At 38.9% G+C, this 18,914-nt stretch overlaps 1 protein-coding gene across 3 annotated transcripts in view; it reads left to right on the forward strand.

Annotated features, from left to right (window-relative positions):
* sez6b (seizure related 6 homolog b) overlaps positions 1–18,914 on the forward strand; it is a 192,903-nt gene that overhangs the window by 168,840 nt on the left and 5,149 nt on the right. For 2 of the 3 annotated variants that reach the window (XM_056263439.1, XM_056263440.1), the window contains exons 10-15: positions 10,744–10,940; positions 13,690–13,884; positions 16,985–17,176; positions 17,404–17,598; positions 17,775–17,831; positions 17,917–18,025. In XM_056263439.1, the coding sequence (XP_056119414.1) occupies positions 10,744–10,940; positions 13,690–13,884; positions 16,985–17,176; positions 17,404–17,598; positions 17,775–17,831; positions 17,917–18,025 (945 nt within the window). The remainder of the gene's footprint in view (positions 1–10,743; positions 10,941–13,689; positions 13,885–16,984; positions 17,177–17,403; positions 17,599–17,774; positions 17,832–17,916; positions 18,026–18,914) is intronic. The other variant, XM_056263441.1, reaches the window with a different exon arrangement.

The raw sequence follows: 18,914 nt of genomic DNA on the forward strand, positions 1-18,914 counted from the left end.
TGCATCGATCTTGAAACATGGATTTTTAAATCTTCAGTTAGATACACATATGTGCATATATGTTGACCCAAATAAATTTACATTCTCCCAAATATCTCTGCATTTGGCCTCTCCAGAGTTTTTCGGTGGACATGGCCCAGTTTTTTAATGTATGATCTCCAGTTAAAGTGCCCCTATTAAGCTATTTTAAAGGTTCCTATTTTTTTGTCTCCTACAGTAGGTTTACATGCATCCAAGGTCAAAAAACACTTTCATTTTCAGTATACATTGCGTATCACATAATTTCTCAAAGATTCTGAAAATGAAGATTCAGTCTCTCTAAACCCCTCCTTTCTGCAAGCCTCCTTTGCTCTGATTGGTCAGACGGCCCAGTACAAAGAAATTAAATGCTTGTATACGAACAATGGCGTTGTTTTTACCTTTTTAATTCCAGTGCTTAGACTTTGAAGTGCATGCAAAGTGGATTCGCATTGCTGAAAATGGCATCTTCTTGACACGAACAACACAAACCAGTCTCAGCTACAACTACAGTGTTTGATGTTGGGTCAGAGTAGACGTCGTTCATGGGTTCAGTGAAGACCATAGGCTGGCATAATGCAAATTTGTTGCACTGTTTTGTAGGTATGTATCAGGAAGGGAGAGTTGAATGGCTGACGACTTGTTGCAGCAGTGCAGAATCAATTTTTTCTTTTAGGAGACAATAAATGTATTTGTCGTGCACTTTGATCTTTAAGACTTTTTACATTCACAAAGAGCTATATTACACACTGCATAAAGGTTATATATTCGAAAAAGCATAAGGGGGTGCTTTAATTCAACTGATGCCGCATCCTTTACTCACACTGAGATAACCCGGCGCACCTATCAGTCTCTAACTCTAGATGCCTATGGACTCAAACATGTATCACAATGGGCCCGCCTTTCTGCTGGGTTTGTCCCTGATGTGGCTGAGATTGCAGTTACACAGTTACAAATTCTGTTGCTTTGCGTCATCTGCTCCCCACTGACCGGTTCGGCTCTCACAGTCCAAATGAAACACCCGTCATATCGCTCTGGGCATTTTGTGAGATTTCTGTTCAACAACGACTTAGAACTCGAAGACCTTGATTGGTTTTTCTGAAGATCTCCCAGAGCATACATCTTTAAAGCACTGACACAACACCACAGCTTTTTTTTCAAAATATACTTTAAACTCTTTCAGAATTAACCCAAAAACTATTTGAATTTCTCTTCGTTGCATCAGTAATTACTGCGATCAGTGTGGCACGGCACTTTGGTGGTTTCTACTGTCAGCCAAGTTCTCAAAGACAAGATAGCTGTTGTGTAGCTTTATGTTGAATTTAATTGAGGGGTCATGGGAGAGGTTGAGTATATCTGTAAATTGCGGTTAACATCACATCAGGTTTACTCGGTTCACGCTCCCTGCTAAATTCCGGGCAGTCAAACTGCGCTGGCAGAGAGATCGAAAGATGGCATGCGGGAGAGAGTTATTTTCTCTGCAGTTCCTTTTGGGGAAAAAGACTCAAACTGCTTGGAGATGCAAGCTAGATCAACACGCCCTCCTCACACAGGGAAAAATACTCAGTATGTTCTGTTCCAAAACCTAGTGAGCTGCCTATAGAGGCGGCATTTTAAGGCATCATCGATGCGAAAGCTGTGCCAAAAGGTAAATTATTATTTTGCCTCTCAAGACACCTCATTTTAACTAAATTCTAAGGTGGCATCACATGTACAGTTTGCATTTTGCAGAATGCATTTCAAGAACGCTTTGTAACAAGCTAAAAAATTGACCTATGATGGCTGTACTTTATATCGTAAGTAAAAATGTTGTCATTCAATTAAATGTCATTAGTCCAGTCTCCAGGCACATGATCCTTCAGAAATCATTCAGATATGCTGATTTGCTGCTCAAGAAACATTTCTTATCATTATCAATGTTGAAAAGGGTTGTTGCTTAATATTTTTGTGGGAATTTTTTCCCCCACAATTCTTTGATGAATATTAACTCTTTCCCCATCAGAATTTAGTTTTTTTTTTTTTTGAAAGTTGCTAGCCTCCACCAGCGTTTTTGATAATTTTCACAAACATTTTGTGTCCCCAGAATATTTTGTTGTATGAATATCTGAACATATATCAATATATCAAAAGAAAGAACAAAGCCTCTGCTTTATCACTTGTTTCTGCTCCTTTTTTTTTTGGTCTGTTTTGATTAGGAGATTCTCTACTCTTTCAGAAGTTAGCGTAATAGGGCCTCCTACCGAATAACAGTGAAAACATCGAAAGCCGGAAAATTCGGTTAATGGCGGGGAAAGGGTTAAGTGCAATTGAACAGCATTTATTGAAAAAACAAATCTTTTGTAGCATTATAAATGTCTTTACTGTAGTTTTTGATCAATTTGTATCCCTTCTGATTAAACGTGTTAATGTCTTTCAAAAAATATCTGATTGACCCCAAACGTTTTAACATAGTGTATAAAATATAATTAAGTATATTTTTAAAGAGTTGTGCACTGTTAGCAAAGCAACATGCTAACAGTAAGTCAATTCAAACAATTTGTGCTGCTGATGTGGTTTAAAAGGCATGACTGATCAGGTTCCATATCAGTTATGCCTATGTAGGCAGAAGGCAGCTTATTTGGTTTTGGAACAGAGTTTAAGAGTCTTCACTGAATGTGAATGGCAAATAGGAAGTTGAAAAAAGAGGGCAGATGAAGGGGCATGTTGTGCATAAAGAGGATGCAGAAGTGGGATGCACATTGCACAAAGGTTAATAACAAACTCAACAGAACAACAATTACTTTATTGGATGGTTTTATGAATGTGAAATCAATTATGTGAGCAGGGAAACAAGTGTTGAGTGTGATTGTGCCGTCAGGTGAGGTGCGGAACATGAGGCCCTGCTGTGTCAGACCCAGATAGATTATTCATGCATTCAATAATTTGGCTGCCTTAATTAAGATTCACTCATTTGCATATGGTTCCTTTCGCATTTGTCATGTTTCTCTCTTTCTCTCTCTCTCTCTCTCTCTCTCTCTCTCTCTCTCTCTCTCTCTCTCTCTCTCTCTCTCTCTCTCTCTCTCTCTCTCTCTCTCTCTCTCTCTCTCTCTCTCTCTCTTTTATTGCAAGTGTCCCGACTGCAGTGCTACATTGTGGGACTGTGTAATAAATTACATTCTGGATGTTTTGTTGGAGATGCAGTCAACATAATTAATTTTCCATTTATTTTGTGGTGGAGGTAATGGAGGGAGATGGCAAGTTTTTGTTTTTCCTGCTAGTGAGGATGAGGCCACGTGCTTCTACATGTGGTCCAGATGTCTTCAGACAGTTATACTGGTGTGTGTAGATATTTGCCCCAATAATAACATCTGTTTTGGTTTGAAACAAGATAAGACAACTCTAAATACAGGTATAAATGGGGTCCAAGATGATGATTCATTTACATGCAGAGAATTTCTTCAGTACTTCTTCAGTACTTTAACATGGACCAACATGACATGGATCATGTGAAGCATTTGCGTCTGAAGTTCATCATACAATACAACTCAATTTGAGAATCGGTTAATATATTGTGTAGTTTTCTGCGATTAATTTGAGCTAACTGTAATTAACCATATGCTACCGTTCAAAAGTTTGGGGTTAGTATGGTTTTTTTAAAAGGATGCATTAAATCGATCAGGAGTGACAGTAAAGACTTTTAAAATGTTACAAAAAAAATATAAGCATCACAACTGTTTTCAACATTGATAATAATAAGAAATTTAGAATAAATGGATTTTAAAATAGAAAACAGTACTGTATTTTTGATCAAATAATTGCACCTTGAGCATAAGAGACTTATTTATGAAACATTAAAAAATCTTTCCAACCCCACACTTTTGAACATATTTTGCAACTTATAATCACACACACACACACACATAGAAAAACACGTGCACACACACACATACAGTATATATATATATGTATATATATGGCTTTTTTGTCAATTTCTGTGGATAAAATGTGTATAATAATATTTGAAAGCCATAATTTAGGCCTAAATGAAAGGGGTTTTAAATATATGAACATATAATGTGAACAGCCTAGCTTCAGAAAATAAAACAACGTCCCTTATAATGGCCAAATGTAATTTAAATAAAAATGTTCATCCTTTTTTTCTCCCCTTAATTTTGCACTTTATCTTGTGATTTCATAATTCTCTCTACAATCTTAATACCAGGTGTAAACAGGACCATTGATTGAGCAGCAGAGAAACATTGTTGGATTGGTCTAGGTGTGTCTGGAGTCATTATGGTCCATTGTGAAGCCTACGCATCCCCCATCCTTATAATTTTCAAATGACCAAATTTATCAAAGGACATATGGGACATTATCAGCCAGGCACATCAAGTGAGACATATAGCGAGGGAAAATGAGTCAGGAGGGAGCCAGCCACAGCTGTTCAGCCCTGAGAGACTAATAACAAATCTACTTTTCCAGATTCCCTATTTCACCCAGTTCTGTACTTATATTCTTGCTTGCATCTTCTTACAAGCGTCATTGGCCCGACACAGGTCCTTATTGCTACATAGGTGTCCTGCAGAGCCTTTTGGCTGCACTTGAATCATGGGTTCTGTAATAGCAGGGCCCGGGCCACTGCTGGAGGCTCATTATGGGGCCATAAGAACATTTTAGCCCAATAATGAATATGCACCCACTCCTCTGTAATCATTCATCAATGTACCGCGCACTCCCAATTACCCGAGAACGTGGGGCGTAATGAAGGCTGATGAATTCATTTAGCAGGGAGGGTTTCTCATGCTGTATGTGCCGGGCCGTGGATCGGAGGAAGGGGGAAGAGAGGTGCACAGGTGACAGCTGGAACACCTGCACACAGTCTTTCATAGACCTAGCCGCACAGCATGGAATGCTGAATATATCAGAGCCAGTCAAATTCCGGCATTCCCAAGTGCTACAGCCCTCTACTGGAGTTGTAGTGCACAGCTGTGCAAGATCGACATGATTTAGCCCAGTAAGATGTTCATGCCTTCATGCCTATATGTACTTTGCATATATAAATAGGGCTGCCCCCAACTAAAGATTATTTGTCGTTCATTTAAGAAATTAGTCAATTAATCGCACGTTTATATTAATTTAATTGGGCTGCTCAAATATACACTGGGTGCATGGAGGAATATAGCCTATTCAGCGCTCAAGCGCACGCATAAAGCTTGCCGCAAAGCACCGGCAAATAAGATTATAAATGCGTCGGAAAAAAAAATAACAGGGAGACTTTTTAATTGTTTATTAATAAACTAGTGTTTTCCGAGTCAGTGTCGGCTGCAAAGATTAAGTTTACGATGCTGACTCTTCATCTCAACAGTATAGTGCGCCTTTAAAGAGAATGTCCCTTTCATACAGATTACATAATCGGAGAGTATTTGTTTTTTATTCAAATTGGTTCATTTAAAAGTAGACTTTTCAACAGAAAGCGCATCCTGTTTATTATTCTTTATTGTACAAAAGCACAAAGTTTTGTTGTTATTGTGAGTTTACACAAATAAAAGTAGACCCTTTCGAATGATGTATTACTCTTATATGTATGACCATAAATGGTCATTTATGTTTTAAGTTGTTTCTGCGGTTATTAGGGAAAAAATGCAAGTGATCGCGCCTCCATGTCATGCAGTAAGCGTGCTATACTCTAGCATCCACACAAAAACACTTGGATGTGTGCCTAATAGTAGTGCACATTTATAGGTTAACGTTAGAGCGAGCAGCCATGTAAAGTTGCTACTACTTACATGTTTTAAATGATAAGCCATATTTGAGGTTGATGAATTATAAGCGACCGTTTGGATTTCCTGCCCGACATACTGTAATTACCAAAAGGACCCACCGTTAACAATCTGTCCCTCATGGACTGCGTGACTTCACTATTTCCTGTGGAATTTTTGACGAATAAGCCTCTTCTCTATTGATGGCAGCCCTAAAATAAAAGATACAATATTGTCAGTTACTTTGTCAGTTTTTGCTAGACCAATGAGAAAAGTTCCAAACACAGCAGCAAAACATAGCAAAAATGTTTCGATCTTGAATGTATCATTGTGTTTAAACCAATATGTTGAGTTAATGATTCAGTGACTGATATAGACGGTCACTTTTTTATTTTCTGAATAAATCAACATTTTTGAACAAATCAGTTGAATGAATGATTAAATTACTCGCTTATAAAGACAGCCACAAAGAGCTGCTGATCACCATGTAAAAATGCTTTAAATTATGGCCCATGGGTACATTCTGGGAATACCTACCATTGGAGAAATTCATGCTTAAAGTACTTCCTTTCTGTTTTTATCTGTGTGTGCACGGTACCAGCTATGCCAGGTTCATGAGTCTGATTCCCAGGGAAAGCAAAAGCTGAAAAAATGGATGTGTACCTGAATGCAATGTAAGTCACTTAAGATAAAAAATGTAAATGTCTTTTTGTTTCTGGACTAATTTTGGCCATCTTATATTCAGCAGCCTTTTCATGTGTTACATCAGTGTTTGAATCCATTTTTATGGGGTATAGTCCTAAGTGACCATGAGCTGTTGATTGTTTTAATTTTTTTTTTATTGTTTCTCTCATTTTCCCCTGCATTTTTGGCATTGGGTTCATAGTTGGCTTGGCTGCAGAGCTCTGTATGGTGGTTGCGTGCACCTCAGACAGTCACAGCCTTTAGCAGGCTGGTAATAAATCAAGGCTGTCTCATCCCCCAGGCACCGAGCCAGAACCCAGACCAATATTTAACTTTCTAATTAAAGAAGAACTCTGCAAAGACAGAGGAACTAATTTCTCTCCTTTATTTGAGAAAGCATCATCCTCTAAGTCTCTCTGGAAATGTTGACAATCCAAATGAAGTTTTAGTCTCTTATATTTGACTGGCTTTTCCAAAAGTCAACATTGTATGGCTATTCATGCAGAAGTAACTCGGGCTTATCCACCTTCATCTCTGGAAAGTCCTGTGTAAATTTGCGTGAGGATTATTATCTTTTTTTTTTTTTACTGCTCTTGCCGCCCCCTGAAAAAATGCCGCCCTAGGCAGCTGCCCGGTTCGCCCGTGGCAAAAACCGCTACTACGTGAGTGTGTGCGTCTATGCGTATATATATAGTCTTATTCAACAAAGATGCATTCAATTGATCAAAAGTATAGGTTTCCACAAACTTATTAGGCAAACTCTCCCATTTCACCACATCCCAAAGGTGCTCTATTGAGATCTGGTGACTATGGAGACCATTTGATTATAGTGAACTCATTGTCATCCTCAAGAGATCAGTTTGAGATGATTTGAGATTTGTGACATGACACGTTATCCTGCTGGAAGTAGACCTCAGAAGATGGTATAGTGTGGTCATAAAGGGATAGACATGGTCAGCAACAATACTCAGGTAGGCTGAGGCATTTAAACAATGCTCAATTGGTACTAAGAGGCCCAAAGTGTGCCAAGAAAAAATCCCTCACACCATTACACCACCACCAGCCTGAAGCATTGATACAATTCAAGATGGATCAATGCTTTCATGTTGTTTACGCCAAATTCTGACCCTACCATCTGAATGTTGCAGCAGAAATCGAGACTCATCAGACCAGCCAACGTTTTTCCAATTTTCTGTCATCCAATTTTTCTGAGCCTGTGTGAATTGTAGCCTCATTTTCCTGTTCTTAGCTGACAGGAGTGGCACTGGTGTGTCTTCTGGTGCTGTAGCTCATCTGCTTCAAGTTTTGACGCGTTTTGTGTTTTCAGAGACGCTCTTCTTCAGACCTCGGTTGTAACGAGTGCTTATTTGAGATACTGTTGCCTTTCTATCAGCTCAAACCAGTCTGGCCATTCTCCTCTATCCTCTGGCATCAACAAGGAATTTTCTCCCACAGAACTGCCTCTCACTGAATCTTTTTCAGACCATTCTCTGTAAACCCTAGAGATGGTTGTGCGTGAAAATCCCAGTAGATCAGTAGTTTCGGAAATACTCTGACCAGCCCATATGGCACCATCTACCACACCACACTCAACGCTTTCTTCCCCATTCTTGCTCAGTTTGAACTTCAGCAGATCATCTTGACCATGTCTACATGCCTATATTTTGCTGCCATTTGATTGGCTGATTAGATATTTGTTAATGAGCAGTTGAACAGGTGTACCTATGTGGCCAGTGAGTGTGTATATAGTATTATTATTATTTTGTATTATTATTTTGATTATTGTTTTTACATTTTAATATTTTTTTAATAGCATTTGAATTAGTTACTCTGTTGCATACCTGTTTAACTTGTTTATTTAGTTCATCCTGCATTTTTACTTTAAATAACTGTAGGTTTCAAAGACATGCAGGGGCTTGCTGTGCCCTGGGAGCAAAGCTGTTATTGGTATGTCGAGCACTGGCCCATCGTGCCCAGCCCTCGGCACAGGGGATTTGATTGGAAATGGTGTTTTTCCAGCAGGGCAATCATTCAGGTATATGATTCTTCACTAAACAGACATGGGGCAGAGGAGGAAAGACAGGCTTCTGGATGCCGCTGAAGAATTTGTTCACTCTCATACAAACAGTTGTGGTCCGTAATCCATGTAAATTACAGATAGGCTCGGTTTTGCTTGACATATGATGGATCATTATGTATTAGTTTTTCAAAGAAACACCAGACGCAAAATCCTTCTACAAAATACTCCCATTAATCTCTCAACAAAAAAACAAAAAAACAGAATTAAATGCATCTTCACGGCTTTCACCAGCAGAAATGTATTTCAACCATCTCTGAGATGCAGAGAATGTCTTTATTGACATTTCTTTCTTTTTTTTAAAGGCAGTATTTGTCACTTCCCTTTCAATGTGCTGAGTAGAGGACGATGTGTCTGCGAGCCCCATATGAGAATTTAATGCATTCTGATGGCGGCTGTGTTGTCGGCCAAATCAAGCTGAGCCTGTTTTTGTGATTAAACAAAATGAAATTACTGCCAGCAAATGGAAAGCATGATTGATTTTCTCGGCAGATACGGTGTGCGGCTACGCAAAGGCTTGTTTAACTTCATCACAACAAATCCAATAAGGGCTGACACAGTTTCACTCTCTACGGTCCTCAGAGCGGGTCAGGGACTCTTCTGGCTTAAATGTGTCTCCCAGTGGAAATAGATACAGAGATTTTCCCGCAGACAGTACTAGAGGGCTGTTGACAGTTGAATAATATACATCTGTATGTAACAGTAAGTGCATGAGTGTGTGCACGTGTGTAAGCCATCATTTAAACATCCTGTCTTCATTTTGCTTGAATGTTACCATTCTGCCTCGTGCAGCAGCAGAACGGAGATGATTAATTATTCCCCTCTCCTCAGTAATGACTTCCATTACTGGCCACTTGTGATTAATTAGTGACAAGATAGAGTGTGTATGCCACCTCCCTGCCCAACTGAATCACACCCCCTCCACCACTGACTGGCCAGACTGTCTAGTTCTGGTGGACGTCGCCCACAGTTACAGATCACTCACGTTCACATAGAAATAGACGCTGTAATATACCTCAATATGTTTTTTTTTAGTATAGGCAGATTTGTGCAGCAGTGAATCAGATGTCAAGGTAATGGTTTTCATTGACATTTTTTTAGTAGAGGGGGATTTTTGTCACGTTTGTGTAAGGTTTTCAGGCATAACAAAGTGTTCTGAATCTGAAGGTCATATATTCTCCAGGCATTCAGCAAAAGGCTTGGATTCCCCTCTGGTTTAAAAAAAATAAAAATTTCTGGTTTGATATTTGATATGATTCAAAACTGAAGTATGGACGGGAGAGCCAGTTATAATCACTATGGAAAATTTCTACCAATAATTCTACTGAATATAATATACACTACAATTCAAAAGTTTGGGTTCAGTAAGAATTTTTTTTTTTTAAAGAAATTATACTAGGATGTGTTCAACTGTTTTCAACATTGATAATAATAGGTGTGTAACAGTATGCGTATTTGTATTCGGTAAATATGTGTACGTATATAAATATTATATGTTTCTGTCCTGTGTTTACAGTTGTAAAAATTAACGTATTTAATTTGATTTGCATTACTATATTTATTTTTGTGAAATGTAAACAAAAAAATCGTAATTTAAATTAAAAGTGATACTGTCAAGCACGTGGGTGTTCATAAGTTAAACCCTAGTAAATTCATAAATTGCAATTTAAAATGGTAATACGAATTTTTAAATGTCTCTAAAATGTTCAAGCAAAACCTATGTCTTTGAATTAGACTCTTTAATTCTAATTGTAAAATCTATAATAGTTCCACAACAAAATTCAAAGCATGTCCGTGATTGAGCTTCTCTTGAATTTGCCACAGGGAAGCTGCCAAATGTTCTCTCTCTGGCTCCTGAAAATCAGGAAACTGATTTTCCAGCTATTTCTAAACATGAGATAGGAGGAGTTGTTTTCACCTCTGCTGAATCATTTGCTCTTTATAGTCTGAGTGAAATGAATGTGGTTTGTGATTGCATGACTATCGAAACCGTGGCCAAAAAATGCTTAACAAAAGCAGTGGGTAAACATTAAACAGCAGAAAAGATTTCATATGCAGCAAGGACAAGAGAAAAGCGCCGAGGCTGGACAATAAGGACTAGTGGAAGAGAAGTGAGAAGGGAGGTCAGAAATCTATCAGGGCCCCTGGTATTGCTTTGAGGTGAGACCTGAACATCTGAGATAGAGGATTAGTCTGTGACTGACACGTTGTGTGTTATCTGTTCAGCCTCCACATGGGAAAGAACGACCTGCTGACTTTCTACGACGGAGATGACCTGACTGCAAAGATATTGGGCCAGTACGGCGGTTCCCGTCCTCGCTTCAAACTCTACACCTCCATGGCTGATGTAACCATCCAGTTCCAGTCGGACCCTGCTACCAACATCTATGGCTACAACAACGGCTTTGTGGTGCACTTTTTTGGTAATGGCTTGTTTAACCCTTTCTATGGCACTTTCTCAGCTTCAAACATGTACAGTACACATTCAAAATGTTGGTGTCAGTAAGATTGCAGCAAGGACACATTAAATTGATCATAAGTGACAGTATAAATATTTTTGTTGTAACAAAAGTTTTCTATATCAAATAAATGCTGTTGTTTTGAACTTTCTATTCACCAAAGAAACAGTTGTCAATATTGATAAGCATCATGTGACACTGAAGACTGGAGTGATGGCTGCTAAAAATTCAGCTTTGTCATCACAGGAATAAATTACATTTTAAAATATATTCAAATTAAAATGGTTATTATAAATTGTAATAATATTTAACAATTTTACTGTTTTTTCTGTTTAAGCAGAAGAAACTTCTTTTAAAAACATTAAAAACTCTTACAAACCCCAGACTTTTGAATGGTAGTGTACTCGGTTCAATCCAGACGGTTGTCGTGCTGGTCCTGTAGTTGCAGCCGTCGCGTGCGCTAACGCGCCAAGTACACTGCTGCCGTTAACGCCGGACAGAAGGGGAGTCACACTACCTTATGGAAAGAAGCGTAAATGGATGGAGAAGCATAGTTTACTGTAAAGCTACGTCTTAGTTTTGCTTATCTTGGCGAAAGCCGAGTACAAATCAGCATGAAGTTTTAACATCTACTCTCGTGTAATGGAAATCAATCTTGTCAGTATCATTAATCTCAAATGTAGTTGGATGAAGCTCATTAGTTATCTGCTTATGAGATTCATTTGAGATGCCGCAGGGATTGCCAATCTCAATTTGATGGAAAGGTGGTGAGGAGACGAAAGAGGGAGAGAGAGGTTATAGAGCAAGAGCCACAGCTGGTTTAGCCCTCACCTTTCCTGGGGATAAAGTGAAGGTCATTCTATCAGCTTCTCTCGGTGACCGACTTCTGCGCGACATCAGATAACAGATATTAAGTTCTATTCTGGGGGTGGAGGAATGCAGATGATTCTTCGAGTGGAGTGAAATGGACTGTTTTTCCATTTCCTTCATGCAGCACATAGGGAAGATTCCTCCGGCAGCTCCTGCAGGTGCTGAGGATTTGGCCTTGCAGATTCGCTAACAATTACAGTGCGTGTTTGTACTCATTAGCCGCATTTGCCGGGTGCCGTGCCCTCCACAGTTTTGCCACTCTAAGAATGGACATCAGCAAAACGCCTGCCAGCTGTCTTGTGCTGCTCTATATTTATATTTTAATCACAACCAAGCTGATTCCTAGCATTTGATTTATCAGTCATTAGGCACAACACCTGTGGTTTGTTCAGGGACATGGTGAGAAACAAAGAAATTGTTTGCAACCATTATTGAACATTCTGTTTCTCCCTCTTGCTGTGCTAATCAAACTAATTGAGTCTAACTTCATAGGAAAGTAAAGTCACGAATGAGAACTCACTGATGTCTCAGTTGTTTCTTAGAGAAAGGTGTGAGATTAAAAGGAAAGAAATGGAGACTTTTGATTTAAAGGATAGTTCACTCATAAATAAAAATCCTATCATTTTTTCACCCTCATGTTGTTCCATACCTGAATTGCTTTATTCTTGTGAAACTCAAATGAAGATAAGATATTTCAAAACTGTTTTTGTCCATATAATGAAAGTAAATCGGTACCAAAAACAACATTGGTCTCCATTCATGTTCATTGTATAAATAAATAAAAAAAGTTCTTCTTTTATGTTCCATGAAAGAAAAAAAGTTTGGAAAGACATAATGGTGACTGAATGATGACAGAGTATTAATTTTTGGATGAGTGATCCCTGAAAGATTAAATTAGATCTCTTAGTCTTCTCTCTTAGAAAGCAGTCAGATTAGATGGAGAGTAGATTAAATGGATTTATATTAAATGCAGTCAGATTAAATGGAGAGTCTTTCCTTTGGGATGAGACGTTAAACCGAGGTCCTGACTCTCTGTGGTTATTAAAAATTCCAGGATGCCCTTTGAAAAAGAGTAACCCGACATCCTGGCCAAATTTGCCCATTAGCCTCTGTCCAACATCATGGCCTCCTAATCATCCCCATATATGTATATATACTGATTGGCTTCATCACTCTCTCCTCTCCACCAATAAGCTGGTGTGTGATGGGCTTTCTGGTGCAATATGGCTGCCGTCGCATCATCCAGGTCCAGTTGATGAATTCCTTTCCATATGTAAAACTATTTGAGTCCAGAGAAAAGGGTTATGTAAATGTAACACATTTTTAATAAAGACATTTGCTCAGTTGCATTTGGTTTAGGAGAATTTGATGATAAATATTTGAGATCACATGATAATCTCTGACTTTTCATAGCAAACATTGGCATGTTAGCAAATCTAAGAGCATTGATGAGACCAATTCAGAACATTTTAATCTTCCAAAAATGAAATCTACCAAAATGAAAATTCTGTCCTCCTCATTCATTTATTCACCATCATGTCATTCTAAACCTGTATGACATTCTTTCTTCTGTGGAATTCACAAATTTGTGTTCTGAACAATTAAAGCATTTTGGTGACCAATGACTTCCATAGTATGGACAAAAAAACACAAAAGTCAGAAATTGTCAAATGATCTCAAATATTTCTCATAAGATTCTCCCAAAACAAGTAATCTGTGTTATGCAAACATTCACTTTATAGCTCTAAACTCTCGCAGTATGTAAGCAATTATGTCATATGATTGTAGGAGAAATATCTGAGGAAAAGTTGATGCATCAAATGCATTTTTTTTCTTTTTGCAGAGGTTCCCCGTAATGACACCTGTCCAGAGCTTCCAGAGATCTCTAACGGCTGGAAGAGCACATCTCACCCTGACCTGGTGCACGGCACGGTGGTGACCTATCAGTGTTACCCGGGCTTCGAGGTGGTGGGCACCGAAATGCTCATGTGTCAATGGGACCTGACCTGGAGCGGAGACTTGCCCAGCTGTGAAAGAGGTGAAAACACACACACACATTCATGATGATAACCACTCTCTAAAATCCATTTTCACCCCATTTCCAAACCGGCACGCACTGCCTATTGATCAAGAGCAATTCTGTGCTCCAAAACTAGATGAGCTTTTGAATTCCATTTGAGGGGGGAATTTCACAAGTGCCTGTTTCGCCTCTGCAACTCGGTCCCATTCAAGGACAGGTGAGGAGTGAAGGAGGACTTTGTGGGTAATCACTCACTTTTCTTTCAAGGGCGACTTTACGGATGAAGCAGGCGCCATTTCACTTCGCAGTCTTGGTGCATCTTCCTCTATGTGCTCACACCTTACGATACCTTTGTGAACATGATTTCTGTGATTTGAATTATTTCATTCTACACCCCCTTGTGAGACCGCCATGGGCGTCAGTTTGGTTTGAAATGTGCTGGGGACAGAGACGCATTCGTAAGGGCATTTTCAAAAGTGCTGGGTACAATGACGCATTCATTCTTTTTTCTCTTTCGCGCAGGTCATGTTTTGAAAGACGATGTCCTGTAGTTTACTGATGTAAATAAATAAAAATGTATACAAAGATGTGATGATGTCCGACCAAAAATGTGATGGTACTTTGGGTTTAATTGGTCGTACAATGAGATCTAATATATGTTGTTAGTATCGTGAATTTTTACGTGAATAAATACATAGTTAGACATACATACATAGATATAAAGTATATCAAGATTCTTGATATACAACCACTGATAAACATTATCGGTTTTGATGAGGGAAAAAAACTATACGAGTGCGGATTAGAACCCAGAACCTCCGACACGCTTGGCAAAAATTCTGCCACTGGACCATTACAGAATCTTGATATACTTTATCACTGATAAACATTATCGGTTTTGATGAGGGAAAAAAAACTATACGAGTGCGGATTAGAACCCAGAGAAGCAGGGACACGTTTGTGTGCATTTTGATTTGTGATTTCACCGGAACGAATAGAATCTCCGCAACGGATTGAAGCGCGTGTCCGAGTGAAGACAACACATTTCAGCGCTAGATTGCCTCTTATTTAACAAATGAATGAAACGAATGCTGCTAGTTAACTGGAAATGTTTTATTTGTATTGGTACATCCGTGCCGCGAGATGTTTCAAAAGTGGTGGGGACAATATCGACCCTGGCAAAAAGTGGTGGGGACATGTCCCACCCGTCCCCCCCTGTAAATGACGCCTATGGAGACCGCATCAAGTGTTTTAACAAATTTCAAAGCAGGGTAGCTCTGTTGTAACCATGGTCGCTCCAGTGATTGAAATTAAATCTTGTCGCATGGCTATTGTGTAGCTTGGACTCACTGTGTGTGAGTGTGTAATACTGCAGGCTGCCAGGACGTCCGCAGACATTCGTCGCTTGAAGTATCCGCAGACAGGACACACGTATGACCCTGGGGCCGCTGTTCCTCACAAAACCAGCAGGCTTAAAGCAGCGGGGACCGTTATCCGGTTCAAAGCTTCTCACCCGCCACGCAAACATCATTAATTTTACTCGCCTCTCCCGTCCCCTCTTCCTGCCCCTCTACTGCTGGGGAGAGAATTGGGTTTGCAACTGGGCAGGCTGGAGCGAAGTAATCTTTTTATTATACAGCACTGTGTGTCCGTACACTGCCCTGAGATCAAAGTCACATGCTCTTCTTGCCTCACACTGTCTGGGTGAGATGAGCGGTGGCCCCTGGCACTCTGATTGGATGTGGAACCACATGTATGACTGAGACGTGAAGAACAAGAAAATCAGAAAACATACTGATACAATGTACTTTGAATGGACCATAACTTTGGATAAAAGTGTCTGCCAAATGCATAAATGTAATGTAAAAAAAGCAGCAAAAGATGTGGAAACTGCAAGAATAACTAAATAAAATTAATCATTTATTATAATCCAAAAGCATTGTTTGCTCAACTAATTTTTTAATTTAAGTCATTGGTGCCACCCTCAGGTGAAAGTGAGAACTACAATACAAATCAACTAATTTGTTGACTAACTTTGAATGGCTAACATACTGAAAGGTAAACTTTAATATTGCATGTTTATAGTGCCATGTTAATGTATTTACATGTTTTATTATGAAACTTACATTGCAAAGCCATTAAAATAATATTTTTTTCATGTAGACTACTGTTCAGAAGTTTAGGGTCCAGAACAATTTTTAAGTTATTATTTTTATTCGGCAAAGATGCATTAAATCAATCAAAAGTGACTTTTCAGAAAAGAAGAAAAAAAAAATCGAATAAATGCTGGTCTTCTGAACTTTGTAAGAATCCTAAAAATTCAGCTTTGCCATCGCAGGAATAAATTACATTTTGAAATGTATTAAAATAATAATAATAATAATTCATTACATTTATATAGCGCTTTTCTAGGCACTCAAAGCGCTTCACATGGAAGGGGGGAATCTCCTCAACCACCACCAATGTGCAGCATCCACTTGGATGATGCGACGGCAGCCATATTGCGCCAGAACGCTCACCACACACCAGCTTACTGGTGGAGAGGAGACAGAGTGATGAAGCCAATCAGTGTATATATATATGGGGATGATTAGGAGGCCATGATGGACAGAGGCCACTGGGCAAATTTGGCCAGGATGCCGGGGTTACACCCCTACTCTTTCGAAAGACATCCTGGGATTTTTAATGACCACAGAGAGTCAGGACCTTGGTTTAACGTCTCATCTGAAGGACGGTGCTCTTTGACAGTATAGTGTCCCCGTCACTATACTGGGGCGTTAGGACCCACACAGACCACAGGGTGAGCGCCCCCTGCTGGCCTCACTAACACCTCTTCCAGCAGCAACCTGGTTTTCTCAGAAGGTCTCCCATCCAGGTACTAACCAGGCTCAGCCCTGCTTAGCTTCAGTGGGCAACCAGTCTTGGGCTACAGGGTGATATGGCTGCTGTCAATAAAAATACAAAACAGTTATTTTAAATTGTAAAAATATTTCAAAATATTACTGTTTTTACTGCATTTTTTTACTGTAAATAAATGCAGCCTTGGTCATCAAATGCACAGTAGAGACTTGTTCAACTGAGATTAATTTAATATTGTTTCAACTCTTTTCTTTACCAGTCCTGTCATGCCCAGACCCAGGCACAGTGGAGCACAGTCGCAGGGTGATGTCAGGCCCGCGTCTCATCGTGGGCTCGACTGTCCAGTACATCTGTAACAAAGGCTACACGCTGTCAGGAAACAGCCTCCTCTCCTGCTACCATCGTGACTCCACCGGCCCCAAATGGAGCGAGAAACTGCCCAAATGCGTTCGTGAGTACCTGATTTTATTCGCAAATAATCCCATATAAAGATGCACACACATAGTGGTTGTTAACTGTATAATAATTACAATTTAATCAACTTGCAATGAAGTCTTTACAGTTTACAGTGTAAACTCCAAAACCTTTGAAGAAGAGCCTTTCTTTACAGAAGTAGTAGTATAGAACTAACTTATCCACATGTGTGAATGTGTGTGTACGTGTTTTTGTGTTAAATAGCTGAATCGTATGAGCCGTGTAGGAACCCCGGCACTCCCGCCTATACCATTCAGAGCTCCGAGAAGCGTGCGTATCAGGCTGGAGAAACTCTGCGCTTCTCCTGCATGAGTGGGTATGAGCTCCAGGGTGAGCCTGTTCTCCGATGTGTCCCCGGGCACCCTTCCAAATGGAGTCATCCACCCCCGCTGTGCAAAGGTAGTCCGTGTGTTTTGCAATGTTCATGGTGTGTGATCTGCATACTATAATATTCAAGGTCTCTTTCCTGTCTGCAGTGGATGTTTATTTATTGATATGTTGTTTCTCTTCAGGGAAGGGAGTGTTTGTTTTAAATAATTGGTATGACATGCAACATTTTCTTGTTTTGTTAAAAGCTTTCACTTTTCTCCCAGCGGTAACACAGGAGTACATCGATGAACGTAGGCTGGACGGTAAGAACTTTTGCACATGTATTTGTAATCACAGGTATCCATCTCAACTTATTTTATGTATTTGCTATACTTTGTCCCCTACTAGTGGCCAGTGCAGATTTCAGTATGGAGGGAGCCAGTGTGGCTGTTTCCATTTTCATACCAGTGGCTGTAATCATAATTATCATCATGTCGATATATTTCTACTTTTCAAGGTAAGTGGTCCCAAAAACTTTTTGTACACTTATTCTACACTTAATCATTTATACATTACCGTTCAAAAGTTGGGTTCAGGACGATTCAATCGATCAAAAGTGACAGTAAATATGTTTATAAAGTTTTTTTTTTCCTAATAAATGCTTTTGATTATTTTTTTTATTTTATTTTTTTTTAAATAGTTATTTTAAATAGTAATATTATCTCAACATTTTTACTGTATATTTGATCAAATAAATGCAGCCTTGGTGAGCATAAGAAACTTTCAAAAACATTAAAAAAATTGTATAATTAAAAAAAAACTTGAGAATCACAATTTCTTTGTTTCAAACTGAGATCACTATTCTCCCACAATTCTGAACAAACAACTAAACAAACCCTAATTTACAGGTTCTGACAAAATGTTAATTGCTGCAGTCTATTTAATGCAATGATTCGCCTGTATATATTAAACATTTGACAAGTACGATCGTAGTGAAACATTCAGATCTGCATTGCCAGAGAAAGCAGTTGTCATGCATGGAACAGCTTCACAAACAGTCTTTTCAACCACACAGTATTATTATTTCTGTTACAATAATTCAAATGTTAAATTAATATGAATTATTTTTTTTAAATCTTTAAAAATCATGAATGATTAAATGACTCACGCACAAATACTTCACTTGTTTCATTACTGAATGAATCAACATTTTTGAATGAATCTCTTGAATGAATAATTCAATGACAAACACATTTTTTCAAGTCACTTGTTGCCACCTACTGGTGTAACAATGTAATTGAAACTATCTTTACTTGAAGTCATTACTTTTAAAAGGTGATTTACTCTATTTTGAGCACTACTGTCGATATCAGTGTTTCTATCCAAACTATAAACTTTTATCCCAG

The sequence above is a fragment of the Rhinichthys klamathensis genome, unplaced genomic scaffold (genome assembly GCF_029890125.1).
Source record: "Rhinichthys klamathensis goyatoka isolate OS25496 unplaced genomic scaffold, OSU_Roscu_1.1 h1tg000206l_1, whole genome shotgun sequence".
NCBI classification, from domain to species: domain Eukaryota; kingdom Metazoa; phylum Chordata; class Actinopteri; order Cypriniformes; family Leuciscidae; genus Rhinichthys; species Rhinichthys klamathensis.